Source organism: Poecilia mexicana, unplaced genomic scaffold (assembly GCF_051168715.1).
Source record: "Poecilia mexicana isolate PSO_F unplaced genomic scaffold, ASM5116871v1 scaffold_12, whole genome shotgun sequence".
Taxonomy (NCBI): Eukaryota; Metazoa; Chordata; class Actinopteri; order Cyprinodontiformes; family Poeciliidae; genus Poecilia; species Poecilia mexicana.
Genome location: NW_028263381.1, coordinates 25,433,587 through 25,459,880, shown reverse-complemented (window position 1 = coordinate 25,459,880; position 26,294 = coordinate 25,433,587). Strand labels below are relative to the sequence as shown.

Below are 26,294 nucleotides of genomic sequence, written 5' to 3'. Positions count from 1 at the left end.
CAAGACCAAGACCAGAGTGTATCGAGACCGGGACAAGACCAAGACTTTTGGGGTCCGAGACCAAGTCAAGACCAAGACCGAGGGGAGTCGAGACCGAGTCAAGACCAAGACCAGCGGCCCGCGCTACATGACACGATAAAATGTAAAATATGATCGAAATTGCTTCCCAAAATAATCTGAAAGATCCATATTCCTATAAAAACACCTAGATATTAAATACTTAATACATTTTACCAATATTAAATATTCCATTTCTGTGCTAAAATGTGTGATGGTCTCGTGCCATCCCTAAAAACATAACACCCTGGACATTTGCCCATATTGCTCATGTAAGAAACCACCACTGTTGCACCATTAAACATAGCAATTGAGGCAATGCCCTGACGGTAAATAACGCTCAACTACGAACACTGACCAAGGAGCAACAAGCAAGAAGTAACCCAACAGAAGGCGCTCATCATGACTGGTTTCACTCTCTATCCCAGTACATGAAGCCAGGTAGTCTGACACCATGGCAGACATTACAGCTGCCACTTTGAACAAAAACAATCAAAGAGCAATGTACATGCTCTGTGTGCTCTTTTGTTCTTGTGTTTTAGTTATTTGTTAATTTAAATATCAACATACATAATTAAATTAAATAATGATGCAGTGTACACAGAGCATTACAAGAACAAAGAACGGGTGTTCTGTCAGGTCAGATCGTCATACGCTTAGCAAAACTCACGGTGTTCTGTCAGATCAGCATATGTTGTAAGATAGTCGTACGCTTAGCTCAGATATGCATACGCTGTCATTACCATATGATTTTATTTAATGAGCAACATAGAATCATGACGTATATCATCATTAACAGTTATTAACAGTTGTATGGCATCCAGCTGCAGCCAGACCTGCTTTAAATACACTTTGAAACCACGACAACGCATGTATATCTATCTAGTTATCATATTATGTCAAATTATAAACAATTTAATGACTTATTTTCGTCATAACTTATTGCGTATACCGACAACTCCACTGACAGTTGGACTTCTTAATGCGCATGCGCTGGCATGGTACTCACTGCATGTATGCTATTCTGACAGCGTATGGCTATCTGATAGAACACCGGCTATATCTGTCAGACACGTCATTACCATAAGATTTTATTTAATCAACATAGAATCATGACGTAGATCGTCATACACTTTGTTATTAACAGTTGTATGGCATCCTGACTTAGCGGTTAAGTGAGTTTTACACGGGCGTGTGTTGTAGCTGACTCCAGCAGCAGCCAGACCTGCTTTAAATACACTTTGAAACCATGACAAGACATGTATATCTATATAGTTATCATAGAAAACAATTTAATGACTTATGTTCGTCATAACTTGCTGCGTATAGTGAACTGACAACTCCTCTGATGGTTGGACTTCTTAATGCGCATGCACAGGCATGGTACTCACTGCATGTATGCTATTCTGACAGCGTATGGCTATCTGATAGAACAACGGCTCTCAGCGACACTCCAGTCCTCTCTAATAAGTAAAGAGCCGTGGAGAAGAATTGACTGTTTCTGAATGTCACCTCCCTATATTGCAGACTTTTGGACATAGCGTTGTCCCATATAGGTGACAAGTCAGTCTACACCTCCGCACAATAATTCAGCACAGTGAGTGATAACATTTTTCATCACAATGCGTGTCTCTGTACAGCTAGCTTTGCTAACATCACGTTAACTGATCTTACCTTCTTTGAGCTACTTTTCGAAGTGACGAAAAAAGTTAGATGTTGTCCCTACTGTCTGTGAAAGCGAAGCGCTGTTGAGTTAGCTGTGGCCATCGGATTTCTTACCATTTATACAGCGATATTCCATTACTGACGATTAGACAAACATTTTCTGCCGCTGAGAGAAAACCACTGCACATGTCCTGGAGCGCCGCACGCGAGTGAAAGGTGGGGAGGGGTAGCGGAGGGGGGAGTAACAGAAACACATAGTTGCTTGGATTTTAATCGGTGCGTTTTGCATCCACTGAAAACAAAGATGTTAACAAATAAACTGGATAGTGTGCTGTATGTTTAGTGATATTTTTACAGTTGCGGTCTTGAAATAAAATGCCGAGTCATCAGCGCCCGAGACAAGACCGAGACCAAATGCGGTCGAGTCCGAGACCATCAAAAAATGGTCTTAAGACCGGTCTCGAGACCAAGACCAACTTCGAGTACCACAACACTGGTACGGTGTCAATAACTGACCAGTAGGGGGCAGCATCACTGTCTGATGATGGCTAAACAGATCTCAAGGAAACATCAGATAAAAAATTTAGATTACTGTAAACTAGATGGACCTGGGAAAGTTCTGGGTAGAAAATGTGTATCTAAATTAACTTGATTAATACTCAGAAGACCTTACAGTAATTTTTACAGTGCCAACAATCCAGTTGAACTTTACTATCTCCATGGTATATTATGTTACAATGGAGACATCAGTGTCATTGATGTAATACATACGAATGGAAAATAACCTGAAATTCTGTGTAATGTTCCCATGACAACAGAACCCAACAGAACTTGGCATCGTCACATGGCCACAATGAAACAGATCACGGCTTGGTCTGAACCTGCAGCAGTAAAATCTTGGAAATAATAACTCTTTATTATGAAGCAGGACTGATAAACCAAAACTATTGAAAGTAACTCAAATCATAGTTCTGCCAGCAGCCGGTGTGGTAATATTCCAGAAGAGGTTTTAGTGCAGCTTAATGTTTGGCTTTATTCTATATAACTGCAGGTATTAAGATTGGAAACCAGATCTGACTGAATCTTTGTGTGAATTTTTCTGTCAGCTTTCAGAAGAAATTTTGAATTTTATTAAAGTTTGGTTGATTTTAACTTGCTGATCTCTCACATCACAAACCTGGTGGAAGATGTGTTGATGTCTTTAACAAGAGATGTTACCATATGAAAATAAAATAACCTGATATTCAGTCTAATCTTCCTTTGGCAACAGAACCAAACAGAACTTGGTATCATCACATGGCCACAATGACAGATAAACAGATCAGTTACAGCAGTTAGAAACAGCTCACCTCTCTGATGGTGGAGATCCAGGAGATTTAAATTCAGTGATCAAACCCTTTGACCAGTCGCTCTTAAAGGACACACAGCTGGGTTCTGGTCCTGGTTCTGGTTCTGGTCTGAGTCTCTGATGGATCCTGACAGAAACATGATGATTAAAACTGAATCTGTTCAGTCTGGATGAAGCAGCAAAGAGGAGCAGCAGCAGCTTCATCACCACGTCTGTTTTGGCCTGATATAGTGAACGCTGTGTGAAAAGGGCTGTGGACAGTTAGAGATGGTGACCTCACCTCTGACCTTTGCTCTGGCTCTCATCTTCCCCACACAGAGTGGTTTTAGAGGGAGGGACTCCCTCCTCTCTGTCCTCACACTGATCCATGCTGCTGAATTCACATCAGCTCACACACACTTTCTAGCTTCACCTGCAGAGGAAACACACATCATTCATCTGTACATCAACTCTGATCATCCTTTACATCATTAGTGCTGGAAAAAGATCAGCTGCTCCTCCTCTGATTGGCTCTTCTTCTCTGCTTCATATCAGTGTCAGGTGAATGCAGTCAGACAGCAGAGAGGCAGAGGAAGCTGCATCAGCTGCTGCACTTCTACTATCAGTCCACTAGATGGAGACATGGAGCAACATTTACATTCACTGATTCAACCTGCACTTCTACTATCAGTCCACTAGATGGAGACATGGAGCAACATTTACATTCACTGATTCAACCTGCACTTCTACTATCAGTCCACTAGATGGAGACATGGAGCAACATTTACAGTCACTGATTCAACCTGCACTTCTACTATCAGTCCACTAGATGGAGACATGGAGCAACATTTACATTCACTGATTCAAACTGAACAGGAAGGATTTTAGTTCTACACCTAGTAGAACGTTTCTTTATTTATTGGGGCCTGCCCATAGCATTACATTGCGAAGAGCAGTGACTGTCTTGCGAAACCTTCCATGTAATGCATAGCAGGAACCTACTGTTCTATTCCCAATAGAATGAGTCTTTATTATTATTCTTCCGTCACCGTTAATGCGGCTCGTTCCGCTGCGTGCTCACCCACAAATGTGGTATCAAAATGTTCAGCTCGATCCTGCTATTACTTTTAGTGGAATTCTGAGTTAAAATGACGACATAAATTAAGAAAAACGAGAAAATTGGAGGCTGAGTGTCTCACAGAATCGGTAATCTTTCTCCCTGAAACTCACACAGAGCACAGTGGATTTCTGACGACGGAACTCTTTTTAAACTCGCTATCACGACCACAAAATTTCCCTATTGGTGTCAAAGTCGCTCATGACATGCATAAAGATGCCTGCTCCTGTAAAATGTTTTAAAAATTTTGCTAGGGCTTATCGTTTGTTGTCAGGGTCCTTCAGACTGACGCTGTGCACATAATAAATTACCATAGCAACGGGGCCCAGCCAGAGGCAGTCAGTAGGCGATGAGACAGGTCTCACAATGCATTGTGGGAAGAATACATATTTCCTGTGACTATTCATATTTTGCTTAGATAAAATTATTATTTCTCTGAAATTTTTAGTGCGAATTAAAATCCATAGTATGACGGCTGAAATTTTTTTGAAATAAAGAACTGCACACTGTTTTATTTTATTTAGGACCGTGAGTGCGAACCATATGTGCGAAGGTTATAGTCCTCGGTACATTTGTAGTGATACAGGTTGGCCAAAATACAGTGGTGGTCCACCACCACCAAAAGAGTTAGTTATTGTTCTCTGCAGAACGATTGTAATTATTAACATTGCATAGATATGATTTTGTAAGTTAAGTGTAAGTCAATTAGAGCAAGTTTTAGCAAGAATCCTTCGCACGAGGTAGTGGAACCTTTCAGCAGGGCCTTCCTAAATTTTTAAAGAGAGTTTCTAGTTTAATCTCTACTACATGATTATCTGACTGAATTAACGACATTTTAAGAATGTTTCATTTTGAAATGAAGCAGCAAGAAACTGTTCTGTTTGACATTTTCTTGCTGTCAAGGAAAAGTCTCAACTGGAGTCTCAACATTACTAAGACTGGAGTTTGATTCCTGAAAATAAAATCATGCAGCATTTTGTTTAAAGAACAGAATCATCAGCTGTTCATCATGATTATCATTAATTTAATAATCCTGTAGATAAACTTTCAAACAGCACATAGATGAAACTTTGAGTTGAACTTGGAAGTGAACATTTTCTCCAAACATCAGAGAACAGAAACAAGTAGAAAAGTTTCTGTAGACAAACTTCAGGTAGGAAACAAAGCAAACTTACGGTTTGTTCAAACGATCCAAAGAGATGAAGAACATCTGAACAGACTGAGACCCAACAGAAGAGCAGAAGAACCAGACTAACGCCACACCTATAATGAGACACAACAGAAATGGACTTTTATCTCATATAAACCACGAGTTCAAAGTCAAGGTGTTAAAAATGTTGAATAAGTGATTATATGACAGCTCACCTGGTTTATAGTTTCTTCTGTCAGAGCAGCAGAAGGTCTGTGTCATGATTCTGTGAATTTATTGTAGGTTTTTCCGTGTTCAGTTTCTGTCCTGTGACTCGTCCCCTGTTTGATCCCAGCTGTGTCTCGTTCCTTGATCCCCCTCCCAGTGTATTTAAGTTCACCTGTGTCCTTTGTCTCTTGTCGGGTCCTCCTCTTATGTCAGCTGTTGTCTGCTGTGTGCTGGCCAGTTGAGCTGTATAGTCCTGGTTAGCTTAGCTCTTGTATTCAGACTTCAGTGTCTTCAGTTGCTACCGGTAATTAGCTGTATGCTAACTGTGCTGCCTGTCATCCTGGACTGAGCTTCTGTTCATCAATAAATCATCATTTTCATCTACATCCTGGGTCTTCCTGCGTCTCTCCTCTCCACTGCAAATCCCACTTCCTGACAATCTGCAGTGAAATCAGAGGCATGTTGATAAAACCTTCATGAGGAAGGAGAGAAGTTCTGATGAAAATGTTTCATGATGGTTAATGATGATAATGCTGAATACCACTTGATTGTTTTTCTTTGTCATAATATTTTATTATGCTAAGTTTTTTTAATCTTATGTCTTCATGGATGTTATATACAACTTAATGTGAGCAGAAATGAGTCCAGAGAAAAGAGCAGCTGGTTGATTCCTGCTGCAGTAACTGGTCTGACTATGAATACAGTCAGAATATGAAGATAAAGTTAAACAAACTAAACTGTAGTTCTTAACATCACCACATTACTGCAGCTGAAACCACACGTTGTTATAATATAGATTATTAATATAGCTCCTATATAATCATTGATCATCATGTCAGTGAGGTGAGCAGAGTGAGGACAGTCTCTGGTTAAACCAGGATCAGCTGAGCAGGTTCTGCTGATCCAGGTTCAAACCCTGATTTCATTTCAATCATCAACCTGAATCTAAAGTCAGATCAGCAGCAGAAGGTGGCAGCTTGTTCCAGACTCATTATTTACACATGCAGCTGTTTTCCAGCTGTTCTCCACAGCTGGAGGGAGGGAGGGGGGATGTTTGGAGGAGAGAACCTGAACATTCAGCCTCCAGGTTTTACAGCTGGATTCTGACCTCAGCAGCTGGAACAACGACACAGATGAAACCAGAGACTCCTGGAAAATGGATGTTTGGATCTGATCAGGTCTGCAGATTCACTGACTGGGATTTATTCAGAAAATGTCTCAGAGCTGAGAAGAGCTGAGCTTCTTCAGACTGAATGCTGGGAAATCTTCACTCCTCCCATTCAGTCATGTTCAGGTTCTGAACTTTAAAAACTAGAATCAGTTGGAAACATCAGGAATTTGGTCCATTAAAGTGAAAAGTGTCATTTCTCCTGTTCATTGAAGCTGATGGTTTAAAAGGAAAAGAAAGATAATTAGAAGTAGAGGAAGAAACTGAGGCAAAGAAACGAGAAACGAAGAGTCGAGTTGATCCTGAGAAACAAGGAAAGTTTGGAAAGTTGGATGAAAGAGAGAAAGAAGAGAAAGACAGAAAAATGATGAACAGATGGAAATGCTTCTATTTCTGAACATGAATCTTTTGTCGATAAATTACAGGCCTTAATATGTTTTAGTGTTTGAATCAGCAAATGATTTTATTACTACACACTATTGAGGAAGATGAAGGTTGTCAGTTGCTACCAGTATTTGCTTTTCCTCCGCTCACTGTGCTGCTGCTCCGTTGGACTGTTAACTGCTTTCACCATTAAATTCATCATTTTGTCTACAACCTGGGTCCAGCTTGCGTCTCTCCTCACCCCCCAAATCATGACAGGTGGTCCACATAAGCCTGCTGCAGGGGAAGGGGTACCAGAAACTAGCAGCTTGTTAGTTCCTCGTAGTCTGACCTTGATTCAGAATATTGATAACCTTTTCTTAGGCCCACTGACTTTGTTCTCTTGATTTGAGGCCACAAGTAGGTTGTTATAACATTTAGGTAGCAAACGATGTACAGTTCACAAATCTAAGCTGCAGGTAGCCAGGAACAGAGTTTCTGTTTCACTGGGATTTATTTTTACTGTTTCAGGCATTTAGATATCTGCAAGACACAGTTCTGTGATTTTGAATCACCCCAAGCCACGACTGTGATGGACATATTATATTCTCATTGCATGACAAGGCATAGTGGGAACTATGTTCCTAATTATACTGATAACAAGTGGCTGCTGCTGCCACACGATTGGCTCTACATTAGTATGATTTGCAATTTTATTTTAATGTTTCTGTAGCAGAACTGACAGTGCACACAGTTCTGCTTCAGAAAAAGGGGGAAACCAGGTGAGTCACTAGAAGGAAAAGATGTGAGAAGTCTTTACTTGGACTGTTCCTGTTGCAAATATGAAACCAAAGTATTAATGCAGCCTAGGCAGTACTGAAGGATTTAGGCAGTGAGTTTCAGGAACTGAAGGCAGAAAAATACAGGGTTCCTAAACGCAGCACATAAAGGGAACAAACATGAGATTGAAATGAAAAATTGGTGGAAGTATTTCTTTTGTCTCAATCTGTGGCTGTGATTAAATACAGGGGACCCGATGAAAGCAGGACCAGACTGACAGCTAAGAAGGCTGCTGGCTGTCGTCGTCTCTTTTAATGGTAAGAACTGAAACTGAGCAGATGGAACAAAACCATCTGCAGAAAATCATTCAACACAAAAAGGGGGTGTGACCAGAAGAACGATCTGTGTGGATGGGACCAAATGGTGAATCTTCCTCCTGATATGACAATACAGATAATCCACATGAAACTGGACAACACAACCAGGTAAATAAATTATTATTGAGTTTACAGATAATCTAACACCTGTCAGAGGAAACAGGCAGGTATTAATGTCTGGAGATGCTCAGGCTGGATGGAGGCGTGGCCAGTGAAAAAGGACTGCTTGGTCAATCATTATGCTCCAAGTCATGAATGTCCAGAGAAGATCAGGTAAGACGAAGGCACTCACTTTAGGAACCAAGATCTACGGGAAGTGGAGCAGAAGCTGGGAATAAAACAATCACAAGGCCTCATAAAGATTTCTTTAATGAGTCACAGGTCCTGGCAGCGGGTTTTATTGGCATAATAATCCAATTCTGTTGTCATTAAATTGAAACTACCAGGAGTCACAGGAACGGCCGGGTCAGGTCCAACTCCAGGAATCAACTAGGTGCTGCTGAAGGTCATCAGAAGAAAAAGGTCTGAACCTCACTTCACCGGACCAAACCAAGTCGTGGAGAGGACGTTGCATGCTGTCTGTTTCCAGGGGAAAGGAAACACCTGGTTTCACTGGAGTCAGTGCACAGCAGCTGAGGAGCCACAACACAGAGGAGCATCTCCAAACTCAACCTGTTGTGGAGGAGCGTTTTCATCCCAGAAAGGAGGAGGATCCGCAGTTCCAGTCTAGCGGGATCCAGGATCCAGGATCACTTCAGTTTCGTGGAATCAAGGTTTTATTGACACGGATATTGGCATAATAATCCAATTTCAGTGAGCATCAAATACTCAGGTGGAAGACCTGAGGTTAAAACCCGACAAGGAAATCAGGTTCATAAAGGATCAAGCTGCAGGTGGATCATTATTGATCCTCTCTCTCTCTCTCTCTCTCTCTCTCTGTCTCTCTCTCTCTCTCTCTCTCTCTCTCTCTCGTAACCTTTCGTCTTTCTGAGCGAACTATTAAAGAACTTTTGTTTCTTTTTGCATATTTTTCATCTATAACCTGACAACAAACTTATATTTTGTTTTGAAGAACATCGAAGAAGCAAAGACACAAACTGAAAAAAACAACAAAAGAAACATTTATTGTACAAAATTGTTTGTAATCATATTTTTATTATTTTTTCTTTCTCTCCACAGGATTGTTGTTTATGGTACAATTTGATATTTTTGAAGTTCTGTGTACTTTTATATTATCATAATTAACTTTGTAGCTATAGAGCATTTTTCTGTAATTTTTATAGGTCACAATTATTCTTGAATTTTTTTTTATCACTTTTGAGCATTAATTTGTAATGTGTTTTTACTTTTTTTTGACAAATTTGGGGTTTATAGGTTCTTTTTATATTTTGGGGGGAAAATAGGAGGATTAATAGACATTTGTTAGTTCTTAGCTTTAAACAAAATAACTAGAATATTCAAGTAGAGTATTACATTATCAAAGCAGAATGAAAATGATACACTACAAGGGATTGTGAATTTAGACATATATTACTAGTTTTTTATCTTTTTAATGATATTTTTCAAGCCTTTGTTATAAAATATTATGCCTACATTAGTTGTGTAATCACGGATAATAATTTTGGGTAAGTATTTAGTTTGTGATTTTGTTTTTGTGGCATCAAGTCTGTTTGGTCAAATTTAATCTTAAAGGGTAACAGGAAAACATGTTTAGATTTAATCTTAAGAAATGTTTTGGTAAAGTTTCCTTTCAGGGATTAAGTTCTTTATGCATTTTAATCATTGATTTTTCTCATAAGAAATGAATGGGCTTAGATAAGTTTTAACATTTCTTTCCTAATTTTATGCTTTCCATAATTTTGGAGTCTGATTTAGTTTTTCTTTTATTAACAATGATCATGCTGATACTAACCAGTAATGCTGTCCTTTAAAGTCTAGAGTCTAGTTGGTTCCTTATTTTTATATATTTTTTTCACTGTCATGGGTAAAATTTAACATTCTTGGTGTTTAATACAGTCAATTTTACCACATGTGAAAATAGTGGATTGGGCAGGAAAAGTTTAATTTGCATCTTACAGGGAGGAGCCATGTCATGAATTAACTGTGGCACACAGGCCATGTCTCAGGCTGGATCAGCGGTGGGCAATCCTGGTCCTGGAGGGCCGAAGTCCTGCAGCTCTTAATGTCTCCCTGGTCCAACACACCTGAATCCAACAGAGTCAGGTTCTCCTGCTAACGGCTAACGACCTCATTATTTGACTCAGGTGTGTTGAAGTAGAGACACATCTAAAAGTTGCAGGAGACCCTCCAGGCCTGGAGTTTCCCACCTCTGGGCCAGAACATAACATCAAATCAATTAGTCAAATATATAATCAAGACTAATATAACATTAATTAGGAAAATGTCTAGAATGAATATGTTTATATTGAAAATACTCAGGTATGTTCTAAAAGTGTCTCAATTCTTAAAATCTGTGCTTTGATCTAAGAGGATGGAGGTTCAGAACCACTTTGCATACCAGGCTTCATGTCAGTTTAAAATTACTGCACTGATCTGTAGGAATTTCCCAGCAGGGAAATAAAATGGGTTAAAGACAGATTAGCTTTTGGTTGAACCCTGGAAAAAACTAGAGGCTTTGTTCCAAAAAGGAACTGGGAGTAACATCACTTTCTAAACTGGCATGAGAAGCAAAACGACAGAGGTGTTCCTGAAAAGATCTGATATTTTCCCAAACACACACACGCACGCATGCACACACACACACACAGAGCATTGGATCCTCCAGATCCAGAACAACAGAGCAGTAAAACTTCACTCTACCAAGTACTACGACCTCTGACCCCACAGAGGACACTGTCCAGTTCAGCAGCTGGTTTAAATGTTCCTGAAAGGCTCTAAAGAGCCACTGCTGGTCCAGCGGCCAGAGGTCGAAGCGGAGAATGAAGATTTGGACCTGAGCAGGTCGACTGTCACTGTTCCTGTTTCTACACTTTACCTGCATTTTATTATTGGGTTTTGGAATAATTTACACTACAGACACTTTTCTATACCTTCACTGAGCAAATGTGGGATTTTGTGGGATTTTCTAGAAAACACATGAAATTGGGAAACTACATCATAATAACTTTTAGTTCTTGGACCAAGATTTAGATCAGGTAAATATATCAAACGTCTTAAAATGCAAACTTTAGTCTGTAACAACAAAATTACATCAATATTATATATAAAACATTTTTCATATTGATTCATCCCTGTATATAATATTTAGACTAGATTGTTTCAAGTGGAAAGTAGGAAAACTGCTTTCCTGTATCATTATTTAAATGTTGATGAGGGTGGAGTGTTTGGTCGGAGACAACCGCAGCTGGTCCTCCACCTCTTGGACTCGGTATAAAGGTCATAAATGTCTCTGCTCAGGTTCTGTTAACTGGTGGAAACAAATTTATTGATCATTTATTGATCTTTGATGATGATCCTGAATGAGTGATGTGACAGTTTGAAGATGGTTGAATGTGAGCTGCTTTGTTGTCATGAATCAGATGAAAAACACACTTACACTTCCTCAGACCTGGTGTCAAGAATGGGCCTCCAGCAGGCTCCACCCTGAAAGGAGGAGGGGGGTCAGACCATCAGTCTCTTTCAGCAGCAAACATGGACATTACATGTCTCTCAGACACACATTGTCCTCCACTGAGACAGGAACAGTCCAACATCTGGATTGCAAACTGCAGTGGATGTAGGAAGGACAGTTGGTGCTGCTGCAGCACAACTCATTTCTCCAAACACAGGAAAAGCTCCAACAGAGAGGAGAAAGGAAATCCCTCAGTAACAACCTGAAGAAACTCACTGAAGCCTAAAAGGACATCAGGAAACTAAGGAAACATTTCTGGAAGCTCAACCTGATTCAGTCCATGAAGCAGAACATCTCTGCTGCTGCAGCAACAGGAGGACACTTCTCCAGCTCTCAACTTCTACACTCTGACTGCTGGAAACAGATCAGGGAGGAACAGCCTTTTCTCCAGGCTGCCTCCTGCTGCCTCTAGCGCCACCTACTGGCTGTTCACCAGACATCACAGCTGAGGAGGAAAGAAAAAAAACAAGGAAATAAAAGCTACAAAAGCAACCAGTTCCTCCGGTTTGAATGTTGAAGTTATGTCTCAGGGACATTTTGTTCCAGTCTAAGGGGGAATTTTTTAGCCATAATTTTCAGTTTGAAAGCAGGAAGTTTCCTCTCAAAACTTGTGATGCTTCCTGCTTTCTTTTAAATATTCAGTGTTCTTTCTCATTATGCTCAGAACTTGTCTCTGGTCGGCTCAAATCGCTGTTTTCAAACCTCTCTGCATTTCTGTGAATCATTTTCTGCTCCTGCTTGGAACAGAAAATGTGCAATGGTCGAGGTTTAGCTTTCAGAGCCGAGTTACTCTTTAAAGAGTCACATCATTCTTTCAAAAGAATGGCTGTTAATTTTCATCAGTTTTATGGGTTTTTTTTATATCTATTTATATAAATTGTTCCTATATTTTTATAATAGACAGAAATCTCTCTATCTAGACCAGGGGTGGGCAGTCCTGGTCCTGGAGGGCCGGAGTCCAGCAGCTCTTAACGTCTCCCTGCTCCAACACACTTGAATCCAATAACTGAATCACCTCCTAAATGCAGTCAGGTTCTCCAGAGTCCTGCTAACGACCTCAGTATTTGACTCAGGTGTGTTGAAGTAGAGCTGCATCTAAAAGTTGCAGGAGGCCCTCCAGGCCTGGAGGTGCCCAGCCCTGATCTAGACAGATACATAACCACACATCCACTAGAAGGAAACAAACACATCCAGTATAACATCTGCATCCTATTGGCTGAGAGGTTGCTAGGAGACGGTACTTTTTGTGTGGATCCAGCAGCCGTTATGTGGTGATATAGATACCAGTACCTTTTCCAGGTTCTGCAAAAACTGGGTTTTCCTGGGGGGTTCGTAGCCTGGGTGGGACTGAGATCTCCAGCAGATTCATGGTTAACGAGTTTCTGACAAAAGCAGTGAAAATGAACTGCAGTGTCCGTCAGGGTTGTCCGTTATCTGCTCTTCTCTACCTGACCTGCATCGAGCCGCTTGAGCAGATCTGGACAACGGACCCACAGATCTCAGGAGTAACTATACCAGGGAGTGGAGGGCAGGCGGCGAAATGTCTTTTATATATGGATGATTTTAACATTTTATGTACAGATCTTTCATCAGTAGACTGGATTTTCCAATTAACAGACTAGTTTGGTAAAGCATCAGCTCAAAAATAAAATAAAAACCAAAGCACAATTTTACAGACTATGAAAAAATAGTGAAAAAATAGGACTTCAGTTTCAGGCAACACAAGAAGAGCAAAAATACTCGGGGTGAAATTTGATAAAAATGGAGGGAGAGAGACAAACTGGACAGAAATAACATGAAGAGTAAAACAAAGACTGGGACTTATGAGAAACTTAACAATAGAGGGAAAGATTTTAATAATCAAAGCAGTGATTTTACTAACCAGTTCTGTTTTTATTCCCCCTAGGAGAGATTTTAGAGCTGCAACGGGACATTTTTTATTTCATCCGGGACTCCAAGTGGGAGAGATAGAAAAGAGACATGAAGAAACCCAAGGAGGAAGGAGGAAAGGGAGTCCCAGACCTGTTTTCAGGCAGCCACCAGCACTCACCTCAGACAAGCCAAGAACAGATTCTGGTTTGGATCATACCTGAGGAAACTTAAACTCACAGAAAGTGATTTTAGATCCCCTGCAGCTCTTAACCTCCCACCAGCATACGCTTTTATACAGACATTTTTAGAGCATTTTAAACTGGAAGGAGAGGAGAGCAGGATTTTAACTAACCATCATTTTATTGTCTCTGTTGTGCAGGACTGGGAACCAGTGACTCCAGTTCACGGCCTCCTGTTCGGAGACGCCACCACAGTTTGGTGCAACGTGGGTCATCCCGTCCTTCCGAACAGACTCCAGGACCTGTCATGGATGGTGGCCCATGAGATCCTCCCAGTCAGAGCCGTTATGCACTCCGTGACGTCCATCTGCCCCCGACCCGGTTGTGGGGCGCCGGAGTCGGTGAGGCACCTGCTGTGGGAGTGCAGCGCTGCCAGAGACCTGTGGGCAAAAGCCGGCTTCTTGCAATCCCCATTTTCATCAGGAAGGGAAATCCTCGACACACAGCTAGTGCTGTACGGGAGGAGCCACCAGAAAATGGTGCAGAAGGACTTCACAGAGATGTGGCTCACCCTGGTCACCATCAAAGACACCATATGGACCTCCAGGAACTTGCTGGTAAGCGGCAGATGCTCCCCGTGGCTGTGATCCGAATGGCGGCAGCAAGAAGAGAAACAATCAGAGCCGCAGGTGGCGCCAAGGAGCCACAAAGAAGAATCGCCTCCATGGATGAAGGAGCCGGGGCTCCATGGACAGAGGTCCCAGCAGCGGCGGCCTGGCTCTCTGGGTGATGCAGGCAGGAAGGAGCAGCAGGGGGGATTTTCTCCTCTGAGCACCAAGAGCTGTTTGGAAGGACGGGACGGATCCAAACTTACATCCAACAAGCTGCCATGTCTTGTTCTTGTTTCTTAGTAAGGAGTCACCTGCTCAACCTTTAACATGCAGTTTGTTTTAACATCCTTGGTCTTTTAGTTGGAGTTGATTTGACTAATTGCATTTATTAATATATTTATGTAAAACAGAGACATTTCTGTATAAAAGTGTAATTTCATAAAATGTCCCAAGTACCAATAACATTTTTTGAAAGAAAAAACGTGGTGATGTTAAGGACTTCAGTTGAGTTTGTTTATTGTTTCATTATTAATAGATTCTTGTTTTCTATTTTTGTTTTGATGTTTTTTTGATGCCATAATTGAATGAAACCATAAACTTTAGTGTCAAAAGGGATAAAAATAATTAAAGTTCTGATCTGCATCTGACCAGCAGCTCCTTGATGATGGACTTAATTTTTTACTCATTGCTCCAGCATTTTGATTCTGATTCATTTAATAAAATTATGATTCAATGTAATATTTACTCCTGTTGTATTGAGCTCATTTTCTTTTATTCATGTCCTGATAATTGAAATCTTAGAACTGATCCCAGATCTGAAATACTTTTTACCATCACTGATAAACCTGGATAATTTAAAAATGCTGCTTTTTGGATTTAATAATTAGATGTCGTGCAGGTTACAGTTTCACCAACCGAGGAAGATAAAATCCCCAACATTGAAGAGTCCAGTTGGTTCCAAGTTAAAACAGACTGAACAGAACCTGGATCAGCAAAATAAAAGCAACAAAATATTTGTGTTCAAACTGGGAGTCATGAGAAGAGTTCATGTCTTCAGAAGTCAGTAGATAAACTTTCCTCTGACTCACAGTCAGTCTGACCAGTTAAACCAGTCTGGGCTCATTTCTCCTCGTTAAAACTTTCAGTTTAATCTAACCTGTTCAGGTCTGGCACCAGTCTGGTTCTACTGTGGTTCTGTTGGGTCTCAGTTCAGAAGCTCGTCTTCAACTGTTTGGATCGTTTGAAAAAGCTGTAAGTTTTCTTTGTTTTCTACTTGAAATTTGTCTTCAGGAATATTCCTGTTTGTTTCTTATTTTTCTGTCTGATGTTCGGAGAACAGAAAACTACTGACTTGAACTCAAAGTTTCATCTCTCTGCTGTTTGAAGGTTAATCTCAGGGATTATTAATTACTGATAAATTGGAATCAAACAAATTGATGAAGATTTGATGTTTCTTTGTTTTCTTCTCTGAACAAACTGCTTTATGTTTTTATTTCCTGGAATCAAATTCTAGTCTTCTCAATTAACGTTAAACACAACAGTTTCAAAGTAAAATATTATTCTTAAAATGTGTTTAATTCGGTCTGATTATTAAGTAGTTAATCTTTGACGGAGCAGGTAGTTTAATAAATGTGAACTAAAATCCTTCCTGTTCAGGTTGAATCAGTGAATGTAAATGTTGCTCCATGTCTCCATCTAGTGGACTGATAGTAGAAGTGCAGGTTGAATCAGTGAATGTAAATGTTGCTCCATGTCTCCATCTAGTGGACTGATAGTAGAAGTGCAGGTTGAATCAGTGAATGTAAATGTTGCTCCATGTCTCCATCTAGTGGACTGATAGTAGAAGTGCAGCAGCTGATGCAGCTTCCTCTGCCTCTCTGCTGTCTGACTGCATTCACCTGACACTGATATGAAGCAGAGAAGAAGAGCCAGTCAGAGGAGGAGCAGCTGATCTTTTTCCAGCACTAATGATGTAAAGGATGATCAGAGTTGATGTGCAGATGAATGATGTGTGTTTCCTCTGCAGGTGAAGCTAGAAAGTGTGTGTGAGCTGATGTGAATTCAGCAGCATGGATCAGTGTGAGGACAGAGAGGAGGGAGTCCCTCCCTCTAAAACCACTCTGTGTGGGGAAGATGAGAGCCAGAGCAAAGGTCAGAGGTGAGGTCACCATCTCTAACTGTCCACAGCCCTTTTCACACAGCGTTCACTATATCAGGCCAAAACAGACGTGGTGATGAAGCTGCTGCTGCTCCTCTTTGCTGCTTCATCCAGACTGAACAGATTCACTTTTAATCATCATGTTTCTGTCAGGAGGCGAAAGAGACGCAAACCAAAACGAAAACCAGAACCAGAACCAGAACCAGAACCCAGCTGTGTGTCCTTGAAGAGTGACGATTCAATGGATGTTCCTGTTGTCTTTAAATCTCCTGGATCTCCACCATCAGAGAGGTGAGCTGTTTCTAACTGCTGTAACTGTTTGTATCTGTCATTGTGGCCAAGAGACGATACCAAGTTCTGTTGGGTTCTGTTGCCATGGGAACATTAGGCTGAATATCAGGTTTTTTTTTATTTCCATTACATCAATGCATATGGTAACATCTCTTGTTAAAGATATCAACACATCTTCCTCCAGGTTTGTGATGTTCATGACCAGCAAGTTAAAATCAACCAAACTTTAATAAAATGAAAAGATGTCTTTTGAAAGCTGACAGAAAGTTCACACAAAGATTCAGTCAGATCTGGTTTCCAATCTTTATACCCACATTTATATAGAATAAAGCCAGACATTAAGCTGGGCTAAAACCTCTTCTGGAATGTTGCGGCACCGGCTGCTCGCATAACTAATGATTTGAGTTACTTTCTACAGTTTTGGTTCTCAGTCCTGCTTCATAAGGTGTTGTTATTCCAGAGATTTTACTGCTGCAGGTTCAGACCAAGCCTTATATGGTCAACATGACCAGGAAGTCAATGTTCATGTGCACAGAAAAATTTACAAGCAGCCATGATATTATAGAAGATTATACTAAATTAATTAGCATAAGCTTCAATACTAGCTGAGTAAACATATTGTAATCAACATAATCCCATAGTCATGTTAACATCAGTATCAATAAATAAAGTCCGATGGGGTCACCAGTAACACCAATATTAGTCAAAGAACTTCAGATAATTAAACAGGTCCGTTTAGATCCACATTCTCTACCCAGAGCTTCTACACGTCAATCTAGTTAACAAAAGTCTCTACATCTGATCTGATGTTTCTCTCAAGTCAATTAAACCATAATTCATGCAGCGACACTGCCCCCTGCTGGTCAGTTATTGACCCCATAAAGAAACAATTACTGCTGATAAATAACAGGAAACCATATTTAACTTGAATCAAGTCACTTTTCTGCTTTGACCTCTAAAATATATGTAAAGAACAATAAAAAACTTCAATCAGGACAAATTATTGATTGAATCAATCATTTGTGGTTCAAATGATTGTGTTTGAACCACAATCATTTCATTCCATTTTGTTCTATTTTGCATCAACTAAAGTTTTAACAATTAAACACTCATGTATTTTGTCTAATATTAATTTTAACACACAAAAAAGAGGGCAGAAGTGAATTTCATTTCTACGCTAACATTTGGATCGTTCTCTAAATCTGACTAAAGACAAATTAACTCTGAACAAAACTTCTTCATGATCTTCAAGATTCCAGTTTCATCTCAGAAGTTTAAACATCATCCAACATGGTGGATCATCAACCATTTCTACAGTTAAACTAAATAAATGATCATGTGGATTTGACTCAGCAGTGGGCTCCAGTGCCTCTATCTGACCTTCAGATTCTGAATGAAACTCCATCAGATCCTCCTTTGATGGTCAGGGTGTCAGACTCCAGTCCTCGAGGGCCGCTGCTCTGCAGTTTTTAGATGTGCCATTAGTGCAAAACACTGGAATGAAATGGCTTCATTACCTCCTCATTGTGTAGATAAGCTTTCCAGAGCCTTGGTAATGACCTACCAGTAATTGTTCTATTCAGGTGTGGTGCAGCAGAGGGACATCTAAAAGTTGCAGGACACCAGCATTTAAGGACTGGTGGGTGTCTGACACCTGTGGGTTAAACGACTCCTGGTTCTTCTCCATGTCAGAGCTCAACACTAACATCATCAAACTTCTCTTAGTCATTTAAACCAGCATGTTTGTCTCAGAATCAGATCTTTCTGCTCTTTAAAGGCTGGACATTAGAGGTGTGCCGATCGATCGGTCACCGATCATAATCGGCCGATTTCCGTGAAAAAGTGCATGATCGGTGATCGGCGATCATTGGCTCTTGTTGCCGATACCGATCATCTCATTTCCAACCTGCCTGTGCAGCTGGTCTCCTCTTTCCTTCACTCTGCGTAAACGCGCAGCAACAAATCCTAAGCGATGTGGAACTATAACGCACTGAGTGAATGGGGAAGTTTGCGTGTTGCGGCGGAAAATTGAAGCAGGTCAAAATGCATCAACACAACGAAGCTAATACGACATAAAAACAATGAGATACTTGATGGAGTTTGGCTACATCGAGGCTCACTGCAGTAAAAAAGACATACGGAGGATCAGATAGCAGGTAAAGCAGCGCACAGCTACAAACACTCACCCGGATTAGCATGACGGTCAGAAAGCTAAACAAATAACCTGGAAAATTATTTAAGTCTTCGAGCTGCGATGTCAGACGCTGGTTCTGCTCTCCTGTTGAACCGCTGCTATGCTACAGGTAGTAATATCTGACAGACGGAGCTTCGCTTCTGCTCCACCTGGTAGTGACTCTCACACCGAACCTGCTTAAAGCTGCAGCATCTAACCTAAAAAAATACATTTTACATACGTTTTAAAACTGTCGCTGTCCTAACATGAGACAGATAATCTCTAAAAAAATAATCGATCTCCTCCCTGATCTGCATAATTACTCCGCTCAGTCAGAAACAGCCAATCAGAGCTAGCAGTAATCAGCTAGCCGCCATGCTAACAGGAAGTTTTCATTCAGTAACTCTGGATTGTTTATTGTAATGGAACCTGTTTTTGCCTTTGAATGTCAGGTTTTATACTTGATTTTTTTTGGCAATGTTGAGAGGTTTTATTTTGGCTCTTTGTGTTATTTACCCTCTTCAGAGCCTTCATATGTTATCAGTCTGTTAAAGATAGTATTATCCATAGCAGTACAATTTGCACAATGCCTGTTTTGTTTAGTTTTCTTCTTGAAAAAGTTATTAAAAACACGTTTTTGTCTAAATTAAGGTGAATTCATGGTTCCTTTTTCCACATAATGTAAGCGGTAGGGTTTATGATAAAAAAACAAAAATAATAATTATGTGATTGGTATCGGGAGGAAAAAACCTGATCGACACATCTCTACTGGACATTATTCAGGAGGATCAATGATCAGGAACATGTTGGAGGATTGGACCTGTTCTGATGGGAATCATTAGAACATCAAATTCATTCAAGTAATAATCCTGTAAAATTACAGTAAAATACTGACAGCTACAGATGCCAGGCCCCCTTTCCTCACCAGATCTAAACCTCATTGAGAGATTTACGGACCAAGAATGAAAATTCACTTGAATCCCTTTGCTCTGGTTCACAAAACATGAGAGCCAGAGCAAAGGTCAGAGGTGAGGTCACCATCTCTAACTGTCCACAGCCCTTTTCACACAGCGTTCACTATATCAGGCCAAAACAGACGTGGTGATGAAGCTGCTGCTGCTCCTCTTTGCTGCTTCATCCAGACTGAACAGATTCACTTTTAATCATAATGTTTCTGTCAGGATCCATCAGAGACTCAGACCAGAACCAGAACCAGAACCAGAATCCAGCTGTGTGTCCTTGAAGAGTGACGATTCAATGGATGTTCCTGTTGTCTTTAAATCTCCTGGATCTCCACCATCAGAGAGGTGAGCTGTTTCTAACTGCTGTAACTGTTTATATCTGTCATTGTGGCCATGTGACGATACCAAGTTCTGTTGGGTTCTGTTGCCATGGGAACATTAGGCTGAATATCAGGGTTTTTTTTATTTCCATTACATCAATGCATATGGTAACATCTCTTGTTAAAGACATCAACACATCTTCCTCCAGGTTTGTGATGTGAGAGACCAGCAAGTTAAAATCAACCAAACTTTAATAAAATGAAAAGATGTCTTTTGAAAGCTGACAGAAAATTTCACAAAGATTCAGTCGATCTGGTTTCCATTCTTAATACCTGCAGTTATATAGAATAAAGCCAAACATTAAGCTGCACAAAAACCTCCTCTGGAATATTACAGCACTGGCTGCTGGCAGAACTAATGATTTGAGTTACTTTCTACAGTTTTGGTTCATCAGTCCTGCTTCATAATAAGGAGTTATTATTGCTGAGATTTTACTGCTGGAGGTTCAGACCAGGAGTTGTACCGTCAACCTGACCAGGAAGTCAATGTTCATGTGCAGAACATATTCTACAAGCAGCCATGATATTATAGAAGATTATACTAAACTAATATAAGCTTCAATACCTGCTGATTAAACATATTGTAATAAAAGACTAAAATATAATCCCACAGTCTTCATGTTAATAATATCAATAAATAAAGTACAATGGGATTAATGATAGCATTTCAGAGAATGTAACAGAAGAAATCCACAGTCTCTACGCAGAGCCTCTCCACGTCGATCTAGTTAACAAAAGTCTCAAAATCTGATGTTTCTGTCATGAAATGAGGTGTTGGTGGTGATAAGATGTAGGACCCAGGTTGTAGTGAAAAATGATGGGGTTTTTTTGTTTGTTTTTTTTTAATTTGCACATTTTTATTGACAATTTTTCCATATAAGGTTACATATGTAACAGCTCTGTCTTTACCCGTCCGTCCTGTTATGCACACTCGGAGGCTGGTTGGTTGGTTTTTAGATGATTTATTGCAATCTGTAATCAGTGGTTGATAAAACACATATGGCGCAGTGAGCCTCTCTACCGGTCAACCTATGGCTCACAACAGAGCGCTGAACCAACTGTGTAATTCACAAACAATTATAGTGAATTCCGACATGATATTTTCTAGGCCATTTGATTGTATAGTTTTAGAATACAAATAAAAATATGAATATTAAATACAACAACAGTCATTAAAAGCTCTCTGGGGATTAGTGGATAAGAAACATGTCATGTTGCCATAAAAACCAACAAACAAACAGAATGGCAACCACAACTGACAAACTGATAAATATAACAAACTAACTGACAAACTAATACACATATCTGACAAAATAAATTACTGACATTTAATATAATATAATTACCTGTAATCAGTGGTTGATAAAACACATATGGCACAGTGAGCCATATGTGCCTCTCGATCTTGGCTCGAAGCTGCCTGAAGGATCCAACCAAAGACTCCTCTTTTGCACTAACCCTATATAGGATATCCCTTTTAGTGCATTTGCATTGGCTAGCTTTGTTGCTGTGCCTGTCTCATTGGCTGACTGCTTGGACCGATGATCTCATATCCATCACCGTCTTGGAGACATTATGTCCTGATGTCTGTGCTAATGTCCCAAGTTGCTCAACAGTCCTCTTGTGTCTAACCTGTTTTTATGAAAGTTAAAGTTGAGCAATAAGGCCACCTCCGCTCTCCCATCAGTTCCTCTTTTCACCTGACCTTTCACCTACCATCCACCTCCAACACAACATCAGTGACCTTTAGTTACAGTTACACACTTTACACCATTTCAAGTTCAATGTCAAAATCACATTTATAACCTTCCAGTTTCTCTGGTTTAGCATTCACTTATAGTATTATAATAACCATTACTTATTAGTTACTCGTATAATCATAATGTGTTATTACAGACATTTCTGAAAAGAAACCAAGAATTATTCATTATTCTAATTATGTGACACCATGTTACAGTTACTTCTTTTACCTGTAAGTACTTCCATAAGTTTAAGAGTAAGTGTAAATATACTTATAATCAAACCAACATCAACCACTGGTTAAACCAATATTAATTATTGGCTTAATAATAAGTTATCATTATTAATTCAAGTATTTTACTCTGGGTTTTATCCAATTACTCAAAATGTTTAGATTTTACTCCTTAAATCTTTAATGCTCAAAATGAGCAGTCTGAACTATTTTTAATCACTGCAGGCTGGAAACTTCCTCTTTCTCCAGGAAACCTGCTCTTCCTGTTGCATAACTCTCTTTCTGCCTGACTATGATTTTTTATGATTAAATAGAAAAAAGTAGAATTAAAGCAGGACACAATAACAACACACACAACCAGATTAATTTTTTTACCGTCTGACTCTACTGTTGGGTCTTGATGTCACCTGTGTAATCAGTTTTAAAGATAACTTTATTTATTGTTATTATTAAACTAAATTCTCCAGCATGGGGAAGTGGGCTGAGCTCGACTTTTTCTCAACAAGGTACAGGGAACAAGTTAAATATATGAATATGTTGGTAATTTTTTCCTTAATTCATTAAATGCTAGTGAAAAGGAGGCAAACAGCAGTCTGTAGCTAAGCTAATTATGCTAAGCGGCTGATAATCTCACACAGTCTATGAGAGGTATTTTTCTCGAACCTTCGTAAAAGAACCACAGACAACGTATATGAATTTTATGGCCAAACTTTTACAAAAGGAGAAGACTCAGCAAACTGCTCCTCCGAGCCGTTCACTGAGCATTCTAAAGACCCTTGGTTACAGCTTGTCTTTTATTATCAAGCAAAAAGAGGGAGGATAGGTAAGGAAGACAGCAGAGACAAAATACGACTGCACACAGACAGTTTCTAAGGTAGGGAGTATTCCAGTTGATAAGGAGGCACCTGTGGAAAGTAATTTAAGGTCTGGGAAACACACAGGTAACTGTTTCACATGAAGACGAACAGGCAGATGTGACCTCTAGGTCAGGGCAAATATGGATGTGTGTTTTTTGGTCTGGGAGGGGTAACATTAAACTTTTATGGCTAAAAACAATCTTTGAAAATACAATATGATTTATTTTGTATTTGACAAGACCACGATTTTTTTATGTTATGTCTATGAACAAAATATAAATAATTAAATTATGGAGGGCCCCCTGCTGGTCAGGGCCCCTAAAAACGTCATCACTTTTCACCCCATTACCACCCCCTGGTTCCCAGTAATATTTACAGAGGTTTGATCCATTATCTAAACCAGCTGCTCTGTTCTAATGAAAACACCTTCATATCTTCATCTCTGGGTGATGATGATGATGATGATGATGTTCTGCTGCTTCCTGGCTCCATGTCAGACTAACAGTGGGACACATTTCCACCAGCCACTGGGAAATACCTGGTAAACCAGTCTGGTCCATCAGGACTTGGTTCCTGTGTGCATTATGAGATCAGTTCAGCAGGAAGGAAAGCTTCATGATGTGGTTGGTGAGATCTGCTGGAACTCAACCAGACTGAGCTGATGTGGACCATCAGAGGTTCTGCTGGTTCTTAGTGGATCAGCAGGAACATTAAATCTTTACTTGGATCATCTGGTTCACTGCTCACATCCAGATATCACTTCATGGACCTTTACCTTCTGATTGTCTTTGTGTGGACAGATATAATGTGAGCTCACTGGCTTCCAGGATCTACAGGATCCATTTTAAATCCTCTAGAACATCCAGGAGAGGATCCCACATGGACACACCCACATATCTCAGAGCTCCTCCATGTCCACATCACCTCAGATCCAGTCATCAGAACCTGATGGATGTCCCACACTGTCCTGAAGACCTGTGTGGACAGAGCCTTCACTTCCACTGTCCCCAAGCTCTGGGACTCTGTCTCCACCAGCATCAGATCTGCTGACAGTGTGGACAGTTTGAAGTCCAAGTTCAGCACCAACTTTTTAAAATGTCTATTGGTGATTCTGGTGTTACTGGTCTTCATCCTTGTAGTTCATCTTCCTCTTTCTAACTTCTTTGTATTGTGTTCATGTGATGCTCTGTTTTCTGCTTTAATGTGACACTCTTAGTTATTTTATTAGTAAATATGGCTGGATGAATATTTCCTGCCTTCCTGATTGTTCCTGGTTCCTCCACAGAGTGGACCAGCAGAGCTCAGAGGTTCCCAGTGGTCCGTCTGCCCAGCAGCATCAAACACAGCTGGACTCCATATTTATGGTCTGTACATGAACAACAACTACTTTTCCATGGTTCTGTTCACAGTCGTCTCCATGCTGCACTTTGTAGACCAGAGGACTGTCAGTCTGTCCAACATCCATCTGGTGTTTGGCTCCATGATTCCAGTCTGATGTTTCCTTCATCTATTATTCTGTTCCAGCTGCTGGAGGAAAACATTGTCACTTTTGTGAAGAACGAGCTGAAGAAGATCCAGAAGGTTCTGAGTCCAGATTACCCAGAATGCTCAGAGAGTCAGAGAGAGGATGATGAGGTGTTGAGAGGTGAGGATGAAGAGCAGAGGAGGAGCAGCAGAGAGGTGGTGATGAAGATCACACTGAACTTCCTGAGGAGGATGAAGCAGGAGGAGCTGGCTGACCGTCTGCAGAGCAGTAAGAGGATTTCTACAAAGATTTGACCTGATGGATGAATGACACATTTACTGATGTCTGAAGAGATGGAATCACATTTATTTAAATCATCTTCATCCCTGATTTTAATTTTTGTGTTATTTTAGAACATCCTGCTGCAGTTTGTCAACATCAACTTAAATCTGGTCTGAAGAAGAAGTTCCAGTCTGTGTTTGAGGGGATTGCTAAAGCAGGAAGTCCAACCCTTCTGGACCAGATCTACACAGAGCTCTACATCACAGAGGGAGGGACTGGAGAGGTCAATGATGAACATGAGGTCAGACAGATTGAAACAGCATCCAGGAAACCACACAGACCAGAAACAACAATCAGACAAGAAGACATCTTTAAAGTCCCACCTGGAAGAGATCAACCAATCAGAACAGTGATGACAAAGGGAGTGGCTGGCATTGGGAAAACAGTCTTAACACAGAAGTTCACTCTGGACTGGGCTGAAGACAAAGCCCACCAGAACATCCACTTCATATTTCCATTCACCTTCAGAGAGCTGAATGTGCTGAGAGAGAAAAAGTTCAGCTTGGTGGAACTTGTTCATCACTTCTTTACTGAAACCAAAGAAATCTGCAGCTTTGAACACTTCCAGGTTCTGTTCATCTTTGATGGCTTGGATGAGAGTCGACTTCCACTGGACTTCCACAACAAGGAGATCCTGACTGATGCTACAGAGTCCAGCTCAGTGGATGTTCTGCTGACAAACCTCATCAGGGGGAAACTGCTTCCCTCTGCTCTCCTCTGGATAACCACACGACCTGCAGCAGCCAATCAGATCCCTCCTCAGTGTGTTGGCATGGTGACAGAGGTCAGAGGATTCAATGACCCCCAGAAGGAGGAGTACTTCAGGAAGAGATTCAGAGATGAGCAGCAGGCCAGCAGGATCATCTCCCACATGAAGACGTCACGAAGCCTCCACATCATGTGCCACATCCCAGTCTTCTGCTGGATCACTGCTACAGTTCTGGAGGATGTGTTGGAGACCAGAGAGGGAGGAGAGCTGCCCAGAACCCTGACTGAGATGTACATCCACTTCCTGGTGGTTCAGACCAAAGTGAAGAAGGTCAAGTATGATGGAGGAGCTGAAACAGATCCACACTGGAGTCCAGAGAGCAGGAAGATGATCGAGTCTCTGGGAAAACTGGCTTTTGATCAGCTGCAGAAAGGAAACCTGATCTTCTATGGATCAGACCTGACAGAGTGTGGCATCGATA

At 40.6% G+C, this 26,294-nt stretch overlaps 2 protein-coding genes and 1 pseudogene across 6 annotated transcripts in view; 2 read left to right on the top strand and 1 right to left on the bottom strand.

The window, feature by feature from the left end:
* Positions 1-26,294, top strand: part of LOC106911046 (uncharacterized) — a 307,017-nt gene that overhangs the window by 152,651 nt on the left and 128,072 nt on the right. For 2 of the 4 annotated variants that reach the window (XM_088011170.1, XM_088011169.1), the window contains exons 1-4: positions 15,647-15,755; positions 16,531-16,662; positions 16,816-16,953; positions 20,308-20,433. The exons of the other annotated variants lie outside the window; for them this stretch is intronic. In XM_088011170.1, the coding sequence (XP_087867296.1) occupies positions 16,574-16,662; positions 16,816-16,953; positions 20,308-20,433 (353 nt within the window). In that variant the 5' untranslated portion in view covers positions 15,647-15,755; positions 16,531-16,573. Of the gene's footprint in view, positions 1-15,646; positions 15,756-16,530; positions 16,663-16,815; positions 16,954-20,307; positions 20,434-26,294 lie in introns of those variants that run through there. 4 annotated transcript variants of the gene reach the window in all.
* Positions 1-26,294, bottom strand: part of LOC148156271 (NLR family CARD domain-containing protein 3-like) — a 121,396-nt gene that overhangs the window by 4,209 nt on the left and 90,893 nt on the right. Inside the window, exons 1-2 of one of the 2 annotated variants that reach the window (XM_088011176.1) lie at positions 3,351-3,790; positions 3,072-3,197 (exon numbers count right to left, since the gene is read on the bottom strand). In XM_088011176.1, coding sequence (XP_087867302.1) covers positions 3,072-3,197; positions 3,351-3,439 — 215 coding nt within the window. In that variant the 5' untranslated portion in view covers positions 3,440-3,790. Of the gene's footprint in view, positions 1-3,071; positions 3,198-3,350; positions 3,791-26,294 lie in introns of those variants that run through there. The other variant, XM_088011175.1, reaches the window with a different exon arrangement.
* LOC148156274 (uncharacterized) lies at positions 13,823-14,740 on the top strand (annotated as a pseudogene).